At 43.0% G+C, this 18,713-nt stretch overlaps 1 protein-coding gene across 1 annotated transcript in view; it reads right to left on the reverse strand.

Annotated features, from left to right (window-relative positions):
* Positions 1 to 412: 412 nt before the first annotated feature.
* Positions 413 to 18,713, reverse strand: part of msrab (methionine sulfoxide reductase Ab) — a 46,565-nt gene continuing 28,264 nt past the window's right edge. Inside the window, exons 5-6 of the mRNA XM_014210110.2 lie at positions 17,951 to 18,057; positions 413 to 3,073 (exon numbers count right to left, since the gene is read on the reverse strand). Coding sequence (XP_014065585.1) covers positions 2,888 to 3,073; positions 17,951 to 18,057 — 293 coding nt within the window. The 3' untranslated portion in view covers positions 413 to 2,887. The remainder of the gene's footprint in view (positions 3,074 to 17,950; positions 18,058 to 18,713) is intronic.

Here is an 18,713-nt window from a genome sequence, read left to right on the forward strand (position 1 = left end):
TCACTAGCCGTCTACCAGGTGATGCAAAACACACACACAAGCTATCACACACACACCTCATACTCATAAACACACGCACATACATAAATTCACACACACTCCCACACAGCCAACTCTGCTGTCCCATGTCATAGAGACATTGAACCACTGGACACTTCCCGTTTCACACTGAGTATTTAAATACTGCATTCCCGACATACTGTAGCTCATTCAAATATTTGTACTACTGTACTTTATATTTAGTTATACTGTTTATACACATACATTTATACATATTTATTTATTTATTTATATACTGGATTTTGACATAGCTTACTCTAATATATCTACTGCCGAACATACTAGGCTTGGGCGGTATTCTGTATAGACTGTATATTGGGGTATTTGGAAATAGCCACGGATGGTTTTTCAATACTGTTGAAAATATTTATTTGAAGTTTTTCAATACATTATATACATTTCATATTTGTAGCTATTTTTTTTAAGTAAATACCTGCAGTCAACTTATGCAATACGTTAGGAGATAAAGATCACATACTTCATTTTTATCTGTCACATTATTTTGCATTTATGAAGCTTACTTAGTTCCCCAGCACAGTTGAGCCAGTCACGTGTTTGTTTGTAAATAGCACAACAGTAGAAAGCAGGAGCAGGTGAGACCAGCTGTGTATTGACAGCGGTCACGTTTTATATTGAAAGTCAACTGTGTTTTTTTTGTTGCTTCAATAGAGTGATAAGGGATGTGCAACTACAGTTTTCCTTCACAGAAAATACATCAGTGCAACACATTCAACATAAAATAGCTTCATTTTCATCAGATGACAATAGAAGTGCAACGCTATTTGGCTGGCAGCCACACAAGTAAATGAGCTTACAATGAAAAAGGCAAGGTATTTTTTGCATTACTATGTATGGCCATCATATTTCTAATGTTTAGGGCTGTAATAGAAAGCCAGCTACATTTCCTTAATGTTTTGCTTAAAGTTAATCTTGCATTTTAAAAGAAGCTACACATCAGTCGGAACACTGTCTGCTGAGTTTAGAAGTGCAACTGAAGCACACAATTAGTCTGATAACGAGCATAAATTACAATTGGAAGCATTTTAGATCTGTTTTTACAAAACGCAGCAAGATATTTTTTTATGCGTTTTATCTTTTTTTCCTGCGTGAAAAAAGTATGCATCTGATATGCAACTCTATTCTCAGTCATGTGAAATCCATAGATTAGGGCCTAATTCATTTATTTCAATTGTCCCATCGCTGCAACTTCCGTACGGACTCGGGAGAGGTGAAGGTTGAGAGCCGTGCATCCTCCGTAACACAACCCAGCCAAGCTGCACTGCTTCTTGACACAATGCCCGCTTAACCCGGAATCCAGCCGCACCAATGTGTCAGAGGAAACACGTGCACCTGGCGACCGTGTCAGTGTGCATTGCGCCCGCCCCGCCACAGGAATCGCTAGTGCGCTGCCACTCAAACCTTTCCCTAACCCGGACGATGCTGGGCCAATTGTGCGCCGCCCCATGGGTCTCCCGGTCGTGGCCGGCTGCGACAGAGCCTGGACACGAACCAGGTTCTCTAGTGGCACAGCTAGCCCTCAATGCAGTGTCTTAGACCACTGCACCACTCAGGAGGCCCTGTGTGCTTTTTTAAAAAACATTATACGGCATTGTAAGGAGCCCGTAACATATGCATTTCGCTGCACCCACTACAACATCTGCTGAACTGTGTACTCGACCAATAAACGTTGATTTGATTTTGTTTAGCTGAAAACCAGGGATGCTCTCACACATAAGCCTGAGTGTACAAAACATAATGAATACCTGCTCTTTCCATGACATAGACTGACCAGGTGAAAGCTATAATCCCTTATTGATGTGACTTGTTAAATCCACTTCAATCAGTGTAGGTGAAGGGGAGGAGACAGGTTAAAGAAGGATTTAAGCCTTCGAGACAATTGAGACATGGATTGTGTATGTGTGCCATTCAGAGGGTGAATGGGCAAGGCAAAAAAATGTAAGTGCCTTTGAACGGGGTATGGGAGTAGGGAGTAGGTGCCAGGCACACCGGTTTGTGTCAAGAACTGCAACACTGCTGGGTTTTTCCCGCTCAACAGCTTCCAGTGCGTATTGAGAATGGTCCACCACGCAAAGGACATCCAGCCAACTTGACACAACTTTGGAAAGCAATGGAGTTAACATGGGCCAGCATCTCTCTTAATGGAAGATAGCCCTAAAGGGTGAGGATGTCACATTGAGTGGATGGAATGAAATCCTGAAGCGGTTTTGTTGAGAGGTTAAGTTTGTTGGTATCTATTGCCATCTTGTGGATTTCTATCAGTACTTCAGCCTCGCATACAAAGAGGTCTCACGGCATCATGCACCAATATAATAATAAAATAACCTTGATATGGGCTATATTGAATTGCAACACTTCAATTTCAACTTAAAAAAAAAAACAATTATCATTGTATACAATAGCGTTCATAGAGATTGCTAAATACTTTTGAAATGATTTAGCCAATTAGCCAAATTAACACAATGCTAAGCGAGTTCAGAAAACCTTTAGGGAGTGGAATTTTTTTTTTAACCCATACCTATTTCTGATTGTTTATAGAAAGTCAAGATTGTCCAAACAAGTCTCCTAACTTGGCCATAAAGAGACTATATGAAGCAGGAAAATTCAAAAGCGTGATTTCCACCTTGATAGCGACAAACTCAGATCTGCGAAAAACCCACCTTGTATTCCATCCACCTTGTATTCCATTCTCTCTCTCTCTCTCTCTCGCTCTCTCTCGCTCTCTCTCTCGCTCTCTCTCTCGCGCTCTCTCTCTTGCTCTCTCTCGCTCTCTCTCTTTCTCTCTCTCTTTCTCTCTCTCTCTCTCTTTTCACAGCTCGTCTTTGTCATCGTCTGCTTCAGCTCCGATGGGACAGTTCACCCCGGTCCCCTTCAGACAGCAGTAGCCCTTGGGAACCTTCTTCAGGTACTGCTGGAGATAGTCTTCCGCGTAGAAGAACTCCTGGCCCTCTAGAACCTCTGTGGTGATGGATCCATAGCCCTTCTCAGATAACACCTGAAATGGACACAAGATCAAAATACAAGAAATGTATCATGAATGGAGCCAGGAGATTTCCTTCCTGACCATGTGACCTGACCAGGAAAAATTCTAGATTCCGGTTTTTGAGGAATTAGTCAGGTTACATGGTCAGGAATTGTCCTAATCATAACAACAGCTACAAACCGGCTTCAAGGTTTTGTTTACTAGTCAGAAAATGTAAGAAAATAATCTGAAATGGTGCAAAACTGCTCATTTTAGTTTTCCATTGCACAACATTTTGAAATGTTTTGCTACAATATGCCCAGAACATGAACCAAGTGCACTTTTTCAAAGATAATGGATCTGCTCTCTGACTTAGAAAGCAGCGTGATTGATTGATTGACACATGAAACAGACTCTGTTTCTCTATAGCGTTGGCTCTTGTTCCTTGCGCTCTGGGACAAAGCATGAAAGAGTTGCTGGTTGCTTTGTGCTCTCCATAAGTGTTGCAGCATGGTGTAAGCACCTCGAGAGCAGGATTCAAACACACTACCTGCTGAGGGATTACTCCTTTGCAGCAAAACACACGGCTTCCTTCCACCACAAAATACATTTAAAGATTAGCACTCTGGAGACCCTAACAAACAATAATTCTAAGGTGTGCTGGATTGTTCACCGACACAAGGGATCACTTCATCCTTCCTTGATTCTTTGCATCCTCGTTTTCTTGGCCTCGTTCTCAAAACACATTGGAAAGTCCGAGAAGACATTGTACTGCTACAGAGCAGTATTCGTCTCTTATTTGTCAGGGAGAAAGAATAAAACCGCAACATGCAGTACCAGTCTTCAGCCACAAGGCAGCAGTGAAGAATTTAGAGTGGAATTGTGCTGGAGGTGATGCCGAGGTGGTTCTCTCTCTATATCAAAGCACTGACTGCCCCAGAAAACAGGCTGATTTTGATGGAGTGGTTAAGGTTAGTATTTGGGGAGGTAAGTTGATCCTAGATCTGTAGCCCAAGGATAATTTCGAACTAGAGCACATTCAAAACAGGATTCAAGATCATCGGTCCTCACTGGCCAATACGGTTTCAGATTAGATATTTCTGACTGACATCACATCAAAATCAAACGCCACATTTGGAGAAGTTGAGGGTCAAAAAGCATTACACTTATATCAAATGTAGGATATGCCTATGGCAAATGCACTGTTATAATATACACATTCCCCAACGAAAGCTGCAAAGGGATTGCCCACCCTTTGCATATTTTACAATGGAGGGCAGCTTTTCCGGGCTATAAATAGTCCTACTACCCACTCATTAAAGACAGAAAGCCCCAGGGCATCAGATACATTAGAGGTTCGCTTTTATATGAGAGGAATACAATGTCCAAGCAATGGCCTGATAACAGAGAAGGAATAGGCTACACTCTTAAGCCTGACTCCAATGCAAGTCACAATACGGCAGCCATTTTGAGCCCATAAATCAGAATGCATGCAGTCACGTCGTGTCAAAACGCCGTAGTAGATCAGCAATGCTCACTGCGGCTGGAGAATCAGCTAGCGCTAGTGTTAGCAATGGATCTGACTGAATAGTCTTTGAGTGCAGGGCACCTTAGCGCTACACTAGCCCCAGTGAGTCCTGCATTGCGAGCTAGCTCAGTCAGCCCATCTTCACGCCTGTCGGAAAGGCTTGGCTGTCAAAGACACTATGGCCGAGCGAGCGCGTCTCTCTCCCGTGTGACTACGGGAGGACCGCGGAGAGCGAGCTTCACCGTCGCTCCAGTCAAGCGAGAACGCAAGAGACCCCCCACCCACCCCCACCGCTAGAGAGAGACACAAATAAAATGTGACACACCGAGTAAGAAAAAGAAAAGGTTCACTCTCTATTTCTCTACTGTATTCTCTCTATTTCTACTTCGGAAGGCCCACGCTGTTGAGAGAGAGAAAGAGAGCAAAAGAGACAAAAAGAGCGAGAAAGACAGAGAGAGTGACAGAAAGAGAGACAGAAAGAGAGAGTGACACACACAAACACATTGAGTCATCAGTAGGACATTATTAGAGGAGTTTTGCCCTCACCATGGACATTGTCATTTATGCAATCTTTTAAAAAACATGGTTGACGGTTCTGTCAAAAGCAAGCTAAAGGATTGTTCCTTTTTTCCCCCAGTCCTCTTCTGGGTAATGCTTCACAGATAAATGACATACCATAATATCTAATCAGAGCACACAGCATCCATAATAATGTTACTACAATAAAAATACGTTACTCAATCAAATAAAGGTTGCTCGAAAAAAAAATACACCTATATTCTCATCTTCACACAATGCACTCTACAATATCTTCTAAAAAAATGTCTTGAAAAGCAATACCTCATTGTGATATAATATTATAATATGATGCACCTGACATGTTAGAGATGCCCTATGTCAGGGATCATCAACTACATTCAGCCGCGGGACAATTTTTTCTGGAGCAGATGGTCATAATTTGTAGACTGCAAAGTGACTGCACAAAGCCCAAAAAGATACAGTGAAAGTATTCAGACCCCATTGACTTTTTCCACATTTTGTTACGTTACAGCCCTATTCTAAAATTATAATTTTTTCCCTCATCAATCTACACACAATACCCCATAGTGACACATTTTTGCTAATTTATAAAAACTACTCAAATATCAGAATTACATAAGTATTCAGACACTTTGCTCAGTACTTTGTTGAAGTACCTTCTTAGGTATGACGCTACAAGCTTGGCACACCTGTATTTGGGGACTTTATCCCATTCTTCTCTGCAGATCCTCTCAAGCTCTGTCAGGTTGGATGGAGAGTGTCGCTGCACAGCTATTAACAGGTCTCTCCAGAGATGTTTGATCAGGTTCATGTCCGGGCTCTGGCTGGGACACTCAAGGACATTCAGAGACTTGTCCTGAAGCCACTCCTGCATTGTCTTGGCTGTGTGCTTAGGGTCGTTTTCTTGTTGGAAGGTGAACCTTCACCCCAGTCTGAGGTCCTGAGTGCTCTGGAGCAGGTTTTCATCAAGGATCTCTCTGTACTTTGCTCCGTTCATCTTCGCCTCGATCCTGACTAGTCTCCCGGTCCCTGCTGCTGAAAAACATCACCACAGCATGATGCTGCCACCACCATGCTTCACCGTAGGGATGATGCCAGGTTTCCTCCAGACGTGACGCTTGGTATTCTGATGAAACCAAGTTCAATCTTGGTTTCATCAGACCAGAGAATCTTGTTTCTCATGGTCTGAGAGTGTTTTGGTGCCTTTTGGCAAACTCCAAGCGGGCTGTCATGTGCCTTTTACTGAGGAGTGGCTTCCGTCTGGCCACTCTACCATAAACACCTGATTGGTGGAGTGCTGCAGAGATGGTTGTCCTATTGCAAGGTTCTCTCATCTCCACAGAGGAACTCTAGAGCTCTGTCAGAGTGACCATCGCCAAGGCCCTTCTCTCCCGATTGATCAGTTTGAACGGGCGGCCAACTCTAGGAAGAGTCTTGGTGGTTACAAACTTTTCCATTTAAGGATGATGGAGGCCACTGTGTTCTTTTGGATCTTCAATGCTGCATAAATGTTTTGGTACCCTTCCCCAGATCTGTGCCTTGAACACATTCCTGTCTCGGAGCTCTACGGGCAATTCCTTCGACCTCATGGCTTGGTTTTTGCTCTGACATGCACTGTCAACTGTGGGACCTTATCCATCATCAGGTGTGTACCTTTTCAAATCATGTCCGATCAATTGAATTTACCACAGGTGGACTCCAATCAAGTTGTAGAAACATCTCAAGGATGATCAATGGAAACGGCATGCACCTGACCTCAATTTCGAGTAACATACTTATGGAAATAAGGTATTTCAGTTTTTTTGTATTGTCATTATCGGGTGTTGTGTGAAGATTGCTGAAAAAATAACAAAACGTGGAAAAAGCTAAGGGGTCTGAATACTTTCCGAAAGCACTGTATAACGTTTGACTAAAACATAATAATTTCAAACCTTGCTTGCATTTGTATACGGTCACATATATATCTCTATTATGTGTGTGAATACTTTGGAACAGATTTCGAAAATTCAAATTACATGGAGCTGATTAGCTGCTGTTTTTACCGTTTTTTTGTCCAACAATAAAACATTCAAATAAAATATATATATATATATATATATATATATATATATATATATATTTATTTATTTTTGCTCTGAAAACTTCTGGGCCAATAAAATCCTGCGGGCCGCCAGTTGGGGAATCCTTCCCTATGTAGAGGATCAACAGCAAAATAATAGCTGAAAGACGAAGGGAAGGGAGAGGTTCGACACAATTGTTATCCAGATAGACAAAGAGAGCAACCATGACAGCGCACCAAATGACCTGAGTGAGGGGGGGGAGATTGAAAGAGGGTGACGAAGAGGAGAGGGGCATGGAGATGGATAGGCAGGGAGAGGTAACGGCAAATAAGAGAGGAATAGGTGAGCCCCCTGCTCTTCACTGTTTTTCTGGGAAAAAAGGAGGACAGAGAAACGGAGTAGAGAGAAGAAACTTTAGAGGCCTGACTATTAATGTTTTCTCCTGACAGGTTCGGGACAGCGACAGAGCCAAGAACACTTTTGAGTGTGTGTATGTTTGTGTATCCTTACTCTCCAATGTACCTCTAGTGATACCCCCCCACACACACACGCACACACACACACACACACACACCCTTCTCCTCACATATATCGAGGAATGGAGTGTGTCGGTGCATGAGCAAAATAAAAAGGAAAGCTGCGTCGTGACAAAATGGCTCCAAAAAGGAAATCCGACAAGAGGAGAAAACCGATTATGGACTTTGTTCTTTATGGGAACAGTGAACTGACAGCGCACATCATATACAGTACCAGTCAAAAGTTTGGACACACCTACTCATTCAAGGGTTTTTCTTTATTTTAACTATTTTCTATTTTCTACACATATGGAATCATGCAGTAACCAAAAAAGTGTTAAACAAAGATTCTTCAAAGTAGGCACCCTTTGCCTTAATGACAGCTTTGCACAGTCTTGTTTTGCACAGCTTTGCACACTCTCCAGCTTCACCTGGAATGCTTTTCCTACAGTCTTGAAGGAGTTGCTGAGTACATGTTGGCCTTCACTCTGCGATCCAACTCATCCCAAACCATCTCAATTGGGTTGAGGTCAGATGATTGTGGAGGCCAGGTCGTCTGATGCAGCACTCCATCACTCTCCTTCTAGGTCAAATAGCCCTTACACAGCTGGGAGGTGTGTTGGGTCATTGTCCTGTTAAAAAACAAATGATAGTCCCACAAAGTGTAAACCAGATGGGATGGCGTATCGCTGCAGAATTCTGTGGTAGCCATGCTGGTTAAGCGTGCCTTGAATTCTAAATAAATCACAGACAGTGTCACCAGCAAAGCACCCCCACACCATCACACCTCCTCCTCCATGCTTCACGGTGGGAACTACACATGCGGAGATCATCCGTTCACCTACTCTGTGTCTCACAAAGACACGGCGGTTGGAACCAAAAATCTCAAATTTGGACACAAGTCTAATGTACATTGCTTGTGTTTCTTGGCCCAAGCAAGTCTCTTCTTATTGGTGTCTTTTAGTAGTGGTTTCTTTGCAGCAATTCGACAATGAAGAAAGGCCTGATTCACACAGTCTCCTCTGAACAGTTGATGTTGAGATGTGTCTGTTACTTGAACTCTGTGAAGCATTTATTTGGGCTGCAGTTAACTCTAATGAACGTATCTTCTGCAGCAGAGGTAACTCTGGGTCTTCCTTTTTGTGGCGGTCCTCATGAGAACCAGTTTCATCATAGCGCTTTCAAAGTTCTTGAAATTTTCCAGATTGACTGACCTCCATGTCTTAAAGTAATGATGGACTGTCGTTTTTCTTTGCTCATTTGAGCTGTTCTTAATATGGACTTGGTCTTTTACCAAATAGGGCTATCTTCTGTATACCAACCCCACCTTGTCACAACACAACTGATTGGCTCAAATGCATTAAGATGGAAAGAAATTCCACAAATTAACTTTTAACAAGGCACGCCTGTTAATTGAAATGCATTCCAGGTGACTATCTGATGAAGCCGGTTGAGAGAATGCCAAGAGTGTGCCAAGCTGTCATCAAGGCAAAGGGTGGCTACTTTGAAGAATCTCAAATATAAAACATATTTTGATTTGTTTAACACTTTTTTGGTTACTACATGATTCCATATGTGTTATTTCATAGTTTTGATGTCTTCACTATTATTCTACAATGTAGGAAATAGTCAAAATAAAGAAAAACCCTGGAATGAGTAGGTGTGTCCAAACTTTTGACTAGTACTATATGTAAAGTACATTTGCCGTGTGAGTGGGTGCTCAGTTCTGTGTATCCTCTGTGAGAGTGTGAGTGTGCATGCTCATTTCTGTGTGTGTGAGTATGTGTGAGTGCGCATCTGTGCACGTAGGATGAAGAGTGTGTGCACGCTTCTCCGCTCATCCCACTCACAGACCGGGTCAGGCATCCATTTTAGGTTGCCTCTCTAATCTGCAGCCAGAGTGCGGTCCTACATTTTGTTAGGGAGGCAGCGAGACACCAGCAAGCGTGGTTGTGCTTTTTCACAGCCACAGCACTCCAGCTGCACGCTGCGATATCACGCAGCTCACCTATGAACACTCCTTTAATTTCTACTTATGCATGACTTTCGAAATACTTATCCTGTATATGTACATATGAATGCACGCAAGTATATGCATGTGTTACCTGCATGGGTTTTGCATGTTCGATAGTGAACGGTAGGGGATTTTAGTAGCATTCAGAGCCTTTTTCATTGTGGCGGTTATAAACTAGAGGGTGGATAAGTAGGACTAAGATGCGTGAGTGTGTGTGAGATGAAATACAGACTATGGGGATAATAGAGATATATATATATATATCACTGATAGTTCAACTCAAGAGTATGCTGAGACACAACGTGGTGCAAGGACATACAGTTGAAGTTGGAAGTTTACATACACTTGAGACAAATACATTTAAACTCAGTTTTTCACAATTCCTGACATTTAATCCAAGTAAAAATTCCCTGTTTTAGGTCAGTTAGGATCACCACTTTATTTTAAAGAATGTGAAATGTCAGAATAATAGTAAAGAGAATTAATTATTTCAGCTTTATTTCTTTCATCACATTCCCAGTGGGTCAGAAGTTTACATACACTCAATTAGTATTTAGTAGCATTGCCTTTAAATTGTTTAACTTGGGTCAAACGTTCTGGGTAGCCTTCCACAACCTTCCCACAACAAATTGAGTGAATTTTGGCCCATTCCTCCTGACAGAACTTTGTTGTCCTTAAGCCATTTTGCCACACCTTTGGAAGTATGCTTGGGGTCATTGTCCATTTGGAAGACCCATTTGCGACTAAGCCTTAACTTCCTGACTGATGTCTTCGGATGTTGCTTCAATATATCCACATAATTTTCCTTCCTTATGACGCTATCTATTTTGTGAAGTGCACCAGTCCCTCCTGCAGCAAAGTACCCCCACAACATGATGCTGACACCCCCGTGCTTCACGGTTGGGATGGTGTTCTACAGCTTGCAAGCCTCCCTCCTCCAAACATAACGATGGTCATTATGACCAAACAGTTCTATTTTTGTTTCATCAGACCAGAGGACATTTCTCCAAAAAGTATGATCTTTGTCCCCATGTGCAGTTTCAAACCGTAGTCTGTTTTTTTATGGCGGTTTTGGAGCGGTGGCTTCTTCCTTGCTGAGCGGCCTTTCAGGTTACGTCGATATAGGACTCGTTTTACTGTGGATGTAGATACTTTTGTACCTGTTTCCTCCAGAATCATCTCGTTCATCTCTAGGAGACGGAAAGCGTCTCCTTCCTGAGCGGTATGACGGCTGCGTGGTCCCATGGTGTTTATACTTGCATACTATTGTTTGTACAGATGAATGTGCCACCTTCAGGCATTTGGAAATTGCTCCCAAGGATGAACCAGACTTGTGGAGGTCTACAATTTTTTTTTCTTCTGAGGTCTTGGCTGATTTCTTTTGATTTCCCCATGATGTTAAGCAAAGAGGCACTGAGTTTGAAGGTAGGCCTTGAAATACATCCACAGGTACACCTCCAATTGACTCAAATGATGTCAATTAGCCTATCAGCAGCTTCTAAAGCCATGACATCATTTTCTGGAATTTTCCAAGCTTTTTAAAGGCACAGTCAACATACCCACTAGAATTGTGATACAGTGAATTATAAGTGAAATAATCTGTCTGTAAACTATTTTTTTTAAATGACTTGTGTCATGCACAAAGTAGATGTCCTAACCGACTTGCCAAAACTATAGTTTGTTAACAAGAAATTTGTGGAGTGGTTGAAAAACAAGTTTTAGTGACTCCAACCTAAGTGTATGTAAACTCCCGACTTCAACTGTAGGTAGACACATACATGGACACACACAGACAGGCACATAGTCAAAGACCACACATAAGGAAAGACAGGAGTTTTATGGACCAAACCAAGGTGACGAATTGGATAAGGCATTCCTTAGTGACTGTAAAAGAGCACAATATTTTTGTTTCTTCCTATAACATAACTCAAGCGGAAGGAGTTTGCATTTTGGCGCACTGTTAGAGCCCCGAAAAGAGCTGCAGTTCTGCCCCCACTGAAGAACGCCTGGGTTTCTCCCCCCCCACACACACACACAGCTCTTTAAGCCAGGCTCTCTTATCAGAGGGCACACTTGCTTCACCAAGGCTCCAATCACATACGCAGGCACACACACGCACACACACACAAAGGTGCACACACGCATGGACGCAGGCGCACACACACACACACACACACACACACACACACACACACACACACACACACACACACACACTCACTCACTCAATGCACTCTGGCTGGCTTGTTAAAAACCATTGTTCTACACACAGAACGGAACGCGGTCACACCCTCCCCCAACTTCCTACAAACCCCCTAGCCCACCTCACCCCATTCCCCCGCCGCCACGCTTCTCCCCCTAATCAAACCCTCCCATCCCTCCTTTCTTCCCCCTAGCTCAGGAGAGACAGTGCAGGAGAGAGAGAGATGAAGAAAGATAAAATATGAAAAGGAAGAGAGAGAGGGAGAGAGAAGGAGAGGAGAAAGAGAGAGAAGATGGAGCGAGAGAGAAATGTAGAGGGATTGAGGGAGAGGGAAAGACAGGAGAGAGAGAGGGAGAGATATGGAGAGAGAGAGAGATAGAGAGAGATGGAGAGAGAGAGAGAAATGTAGAGGGATTGAGGGAGAGGGAAAGACAGGAGAGAGAGAGGGAGAGATATGGAGAGAGAGAGAGATAGAGAGAGATGGAGAGAGATAGAGAGATGGAGAAAGAGAGAGAAATGTAGAGGGATTGAGGGAGAGGGAAAGACAGGAGAGAGAGAGAGTGTGTGTGTGTGTGTGGGGGGGGGGTAGCGTTATGGTGCTCCTTAGCACAGCAGCGCTGCTCCAGAAGTCTTTGATGTTCCGCACATTTCAAATTTCATTATAGTGAATTCTCCACCTCCTCTCCTCATCCCCCCTCTCCTCTCCTCCATGCCCTCCCCTCTTCTCACGCTTAAACAAGCTTTTCTGCCTCTCTATTTTTTGTTGTTGCTCTAAATACGCACACTATCTTTTTTGTGCCGCTGTACCGAAGTTAAGAAACTGAAAGCCCTGCAAAAGGAAGGAGCCTTGTAAGGGTTAATTATTCATTGGGCTGTGTGTACGTGCGTCTGTGCGTGTGGCAGAATCTTGGGCAGCCTCTAGTACCTATTGCCAAGCCAACCACATCTCTCCAAGGATGAGGATGTGCTTTTAGGGGGGACACACACACACACACACACACACACACACACACACACACACACACACACACACACACACACACATCGTAATGAGATGGCAGAGCAATAGTCATTTCACATTACATCAGCTATTATGTAACGGACAGATTCTTTGAAATCCATCAGATGTGCTTGGCGCTGTACGAATGAGGACTTGAGGTATATAGAAAAGACTAACCATTTAAGTTATCATAGAGAGACGGAAGTCCTTCTATGGCAGGGTTCTATTCATTAAGGTATGCAACGATAAACATCTCTCAATGACAATGACTGGGGTTAACAGTTAGCTTCTAAAGCCCTGACCTTTTGTACTGGAGGCCAGTTTGTGAAACAAGCCATCTCACCTATTCACCCTATCTTAGATTGACACCCTGCGCCTCTCTCTCTCTCTCTCTCTCTCTCTCTCTCTCTCTCTCTCTCTCTCTCTCTCTCTCTCTCTCTCTCTCTCTCTCTCTCTCTCTCTCTCTCTCTCTCTCTCTCTCTCTCTCTCTCTCTCTCTCTCTCTCTCTCTCTCTCTCTCTCTCTCTCTCTCTCTCTCTCTCTCTCTCTCTCTCTCTCTATCTATCTATCTATCTATCCAAACCGACTCTGAGATGCACATGTATTCCCTCCTCTATACCATCCTAAATGGGATTCATAGGAAATGATGGGAATGAGATTGCCATGGTAACTGATCGCTCCCAGGGTCAGTGGTCATGGACGGGTGGGCTGTCAGGTTGCTGTGACAGCCACCCCCCCAGCCTTGGCCTTGGGCAGGGGTCAAATGTCAGGCAGGGGTTGCAGCTGGGACCAAAGAGAGGGGACGAGGGGAGCTAGGAGGGGGACGCAATCAGATCACAGAGCCGAGACTGAAGGGCTGTCAAAAGGTTGCTGAGCCCCCCCCCCACACACATGAACCTCACACCCCAGGAACCACCACACACACATATATCATGACCCCCCCCAGAACCCAAGGGACGAGGGGGGTGGAGGGCTAGGTCCGTCTATCCGTCCAGACTGTCACAGAAGGACAGTAGGACATGCCCTGTCACCTCTGTAACCTCAGTGTCAGCCAAGAGCCCAGTGACCTGACTCAACAGAAAACAAGAGGGACAACAGAGTCCCGCTCAGTCACAAACCCTGCTGAGGCCTCTGCTGTGTCAAGCATTTCACTGTCTCCTCAGTGCAACGGATGCGGAGAGGCCCAAAATGGCACCTCGGTAGACTAAAGGGTCAGACACAATTAGAAATCTGACTGCCGATAGGTACTTACCACCTCTGCCCAGATTGTTGGAAGTTAACTTTTTGTTGTTCACATAGAACAAACAGTTCTACCTCCAATTTGCTTTGTTTAAATACTCCAGGCCACAAGGTGGCTGTGGCTTGTTGACTTGTGCCTGTGGCTATTAAGCTAATTAGCAGCTGTTCTAACATTGTTGCTACCTAGCTAGAATATGTAGTAAGCCCTTGTTGATACTAACCAGATGGCCTCAACTAGATAACTAGCATCATTATAATTAAATCACAATGGATTTGTTTTTGAATTAGGCTTCCTGTTAACTGTAGAGAGTCGGTGCAGTACCTAGCTACATTGTGCTAAATGGCGTTGCTAACCATTTAGCTAATGTTAGCTAGCAAGCAGGAAGGGATAATGCTAAGTGGGAATCCTTGAAATTGAAAATGGTTAATGTAAGGGTTAAGGTTAGGTAAGGGTTATTTTTCAGTTTAAGGTTCAGGATAGGGATGTCCCAAGGATCCTGGATAGCACTAACCATGGAATAATGGAGAGTGAATTACATTACTTCATCAAAATCTTGATATATCACCAGCTTGGTAAAGCATTTAGTGTTGTGTGCATTGTGCTGCACTTACCACCCCATTTGTTTCATATGAAGTGTGTGTGACTGCCTGGTGCACATTATCAAACTGAACCTAACAAAAAAAATCCTTCAAGCACAAAAATCCTTAGCTAGATGTAAGATGTAAAGACGTATTATAAGGCTTTATTGTTTTAGTTAAAACAATTCTTGAGAAAGCCTTCCCTGTGGCTCAGTTGGTAGAGCATGGTGTTTGCAACGCCAGCATGGTGTGTGCAACCCCAGGGTTGTGGGTTCGATTCCCACAGGAGGCCAGTACAAAGAAAAAAAATAAATATATATATATATATATATATATTCAATAAAAAGACAAATAATGCATGAAAGGTATGCATTCACTACTGTAAGTAGCTCTGGATAAGAGCGTCTGCTAAATGACTAAAATGTAAATGAAATAGGGGTTGGATAACACTGGGAAAAAGTGCCCTCTTTTTTTCCTTGTCACTTCTGTCGGCTTTCCCATGTGGAGGTTTGTGTTCTCTGATTGGCTCAAAGTCAAGTTCTCGACCACTGACGAGCATTGCGAACGGCCTCCTACGGTGCTACAGTAAGTACCTATCGGCAGTAAGATTTCTCGGTGCGTCTGTACCATAACATGGCTACTTTGGTGATGACTGCAAGTGGTTCTATGATATTGAAGGGTTATCATTTGCTAGCAATGAATCATGACTTGCTGGAGACAAGTGAACCTGAGGAGCAAAAAGTATTCCGTGTTTTTACACAGCGGCACTTTTACACAGCGGCACACTAATAATGACGTAATGTCAACGTAAAGCAGACATTTAGGTTTGTTTAAACTAGTATTTCCCAAACTCGTTCCTGGAGACCCTGGTTTTTGCGCTAGCACTACACAACTGGTTCAAATAATCAAAGCTTGATGATGAGTTCATTATTATTCATTATTATTCTTATTCTTATTATTATTCTCTACTGACCATCCTACCGATCCTCGACTTCGGCGATGTCATTTACAAAATAGCCTCCAATACCCTACTCAATAAATTGGATGCAGTCTATCACAGTGCCATCCGTTTTGTCACCAAAGTCCCATATACTACCCACCACTGCGACCTGTACGCTCTCGTTGGCTGGCCTTCGCTTCATACTCGTCGCCAATCCCACTGGCTCCAGGTCATCTACAAGACCCTGCTAGGTAAAGTTCCCCCTTATCTCAGCTCGCTGGTCACCATAGCAGCACCCACCTGTAGCACGCGCTCCAGCAGGTATATCTCACTGGTCACCCCCAAAGCCAATACCTCCTTTGGCTGCCTCTCCTTCCAGTTCTCTGCTGCCAATGACTGGAACGAACTACAAAAATCTCTAAAACTGGAAACACTTATCTCCCTCACTAGCTTTAAGCACCAGCTGTCAGAGCAGCTCACAGATTACTGCACCTGTACATAGCCCATCTATAATTTAGCCCAAACAACTACCTCTTCCCCTACTGTATTTATTTATTTATTTATTTTGCTCCTTTACACCCCATTATTTCTACTTTGCACTTTCTTCCACTGCAAATCTACCATTCCAGTGTTTTACTTGCTATATTGTATTTACTTCGCCACCATGGCCTTTTTTGCCTTTACCTCCCTTATCTCACCTCATTTGCTCACTTTGTATATAGACTTATTTTTCTACTATATTATTGACTGTATGTTTGTTTTACTCCATGTGTAACTCTGTGTTGTTGTATGTGTCAAACTGCTTGCTTTATCTTGGCCAGGTCGCAACTAACTGTAAATGAGAACTTGTTCTCAACTTGCCTACCTGGTTAAATAAAGGTGAAATAAAAATACATAAATAAATTCTTATTAATATGTAGTGCTAGGCCAAAAAACAAAACTGTTATCCTAGTGTAAGAGGCGAAGTGTTAGAAGTGTAGTCTATCCATGACATAGACTAACCAGGTGAAAGCTATGATTCCTTATTGATGTCACCTGTTAAATCCACTTCAATCAGTGTAGATGAAGGGAAGGAGACAGGTTAAAGAAGGATTTTTAAGCCTTGTGACATTAATACATGGATTGTGTGTGTGTGCCATTCAGAGGGTGAATGGGCAAGACTAAAGATGTAAGTGCCTTTGAACGGGTTTTGGTAGTAGGTGCCAGGAGACTAGTTGACTCAAAGAGAGAGAAAGACGGTAGTTGAACAGTTTTGAACAAATTTATTTCTTCAAAAATGAAGAAGAAGCAAGAGAGAGATTTTTTTTTTTTTACTTTCACTTACTTAGCTAGCAAATGCAACTAGCTAGTTTAGCCTACTCAAACACCCAGATCAAACAGAGGGATGCTATGTTAGCTAGCTGGCTATGACTATCCAACACTGGAATTCTTCCAAGTCAAGATAAGCTTTTGGTTTTACACCTTTATTGCCACCGGGGCCCGTAGATGTAACTGCTAAACTGCTTACTGACCGTACACACTTTACTGCATGATTGTAGCGGGTTTACTAACGCGTTAGTTCTATTAGCTACAGTATGTTGATTATGACATTACTTTAGCTAATATGGTGACAACGATGTAGGCTGTGTGTAGCGGTCAGCGGTTATGATATGGTTTGGCTTGGAAAGGTTTTTTCACCTGGTGACAGACAGCTGTTATGCAGAGGAGGAGAGTGCCTAGATGCTCCAAGGAATACAATGTGCTGCTATGAAAGTGAAATGTGTTTACGTGTGATCAGGGGTGTATCCATTCCACTGATTCTGTTGAAAAATGTTTGTTAAACTCTTGCAAACGGAATGAAACGGGGATAAACATACATGAATTTGTCCAATAGAAACTCTCGTTTGCAAATTGTTGGACTAATGATCACACCCTAGATCAGCTAGATGCAGGAAAGAGTGTGCAAGGCGGTATTAAATGTGTCAGTCAGTCACCCCAAAAAATGATCTTGACTTGTGTGTACCTACGTTGTAAACTTTCATCCATAAGCTAGGTTGTAGCAACCTCATGGTGGGTATAGGGAATATTTGAGTATCATGTAGTAGCCTAAACCTATCGATGTTACATTGAACTGGGTGAATTGAATATGAATGACAGTCATCCAATATGCTGTAATAAGGCCAATATGCTGTAATAATCGTCCTCCCTCATCTTAAATGGCACCGACCGCCACTGGTGTGTGTGCGCGTGCATGCGTCTATGTGTGTGTGTGTTTGTTAGTGTAGTTAGCGTAGGGTTAGAAGGTTTTCAGTACCTCTTGGTAGGCTTGTCTGGTGTTGAGAGCCAGCTCCTGTTGAGAGGGACTGGAGGTGTAAATGGCTGAACGATACTGGGTTCCATAGTCTGCCTGCTGCTTCATTCCTGAAAACACAACAGACGAGACAGACAATGCAGGTAATTATAGTAGACGTGCTAACAAATATTGTGATATACACATCATATTTTTGCCATGAAGGAGCAGACTTGATTGTTCAAGATTTTAGCATACATTTTCTACATCACCTAGCTAAATTTCCATATTGTATGAAAGATTATTCAAATTGTAAGTCAACATTTCAACTGAACAGGAATTACATTTGTCATTGAGTTACCAATTTAAACATCTCCATACATCTATTTCTATAAAAGTGCAGCTCTTTCTCTTGTGTTGTAGATACAGTAGTGGAGGATAGACAGTGTATCTGTTTCCCATTCTCAGTCTGCTAGCACGGCTTGTCAAGCTGTGCTCTGCAGCTAGTCAATATTTTCATCAGCTTTACATCAGACGCGTTGGAGAAGACTTGGCTCCCGTATATGTACTGCTAAGTGGCCAAAAAGCTTGCTTCTATTTTCTACTTTTGAAATGCCACTATCCTGGGGGACGTTTGGCATGGAATGGCATCAGTCTCTTTTAGGCAGTCTGTCCCTCTATTCATTGCTCTCTTTCTCTCTCTCTCTCGCTCTCTCTCCCTCTTTCACCATTTTCCCCTCTCTGGTCCTTCTTCACATCCCTCCCTCCCTCCCTCCCTCCCTCCCTC

This window comes from Salmo salar, chromosome ssa09 (genome assembly GCF_905237065.1).
Source record: "Salmo salar chromosome ssa09, Ssal_v3.1, whole genome shotgun sequence".
In the NCBI taxonomy this organism is placed as follows: Eukaryota; Metazoa; Chordata; class Actinopteri; order Salmoniformes; family Salmonidae; genus Salmo; species Salmo salar.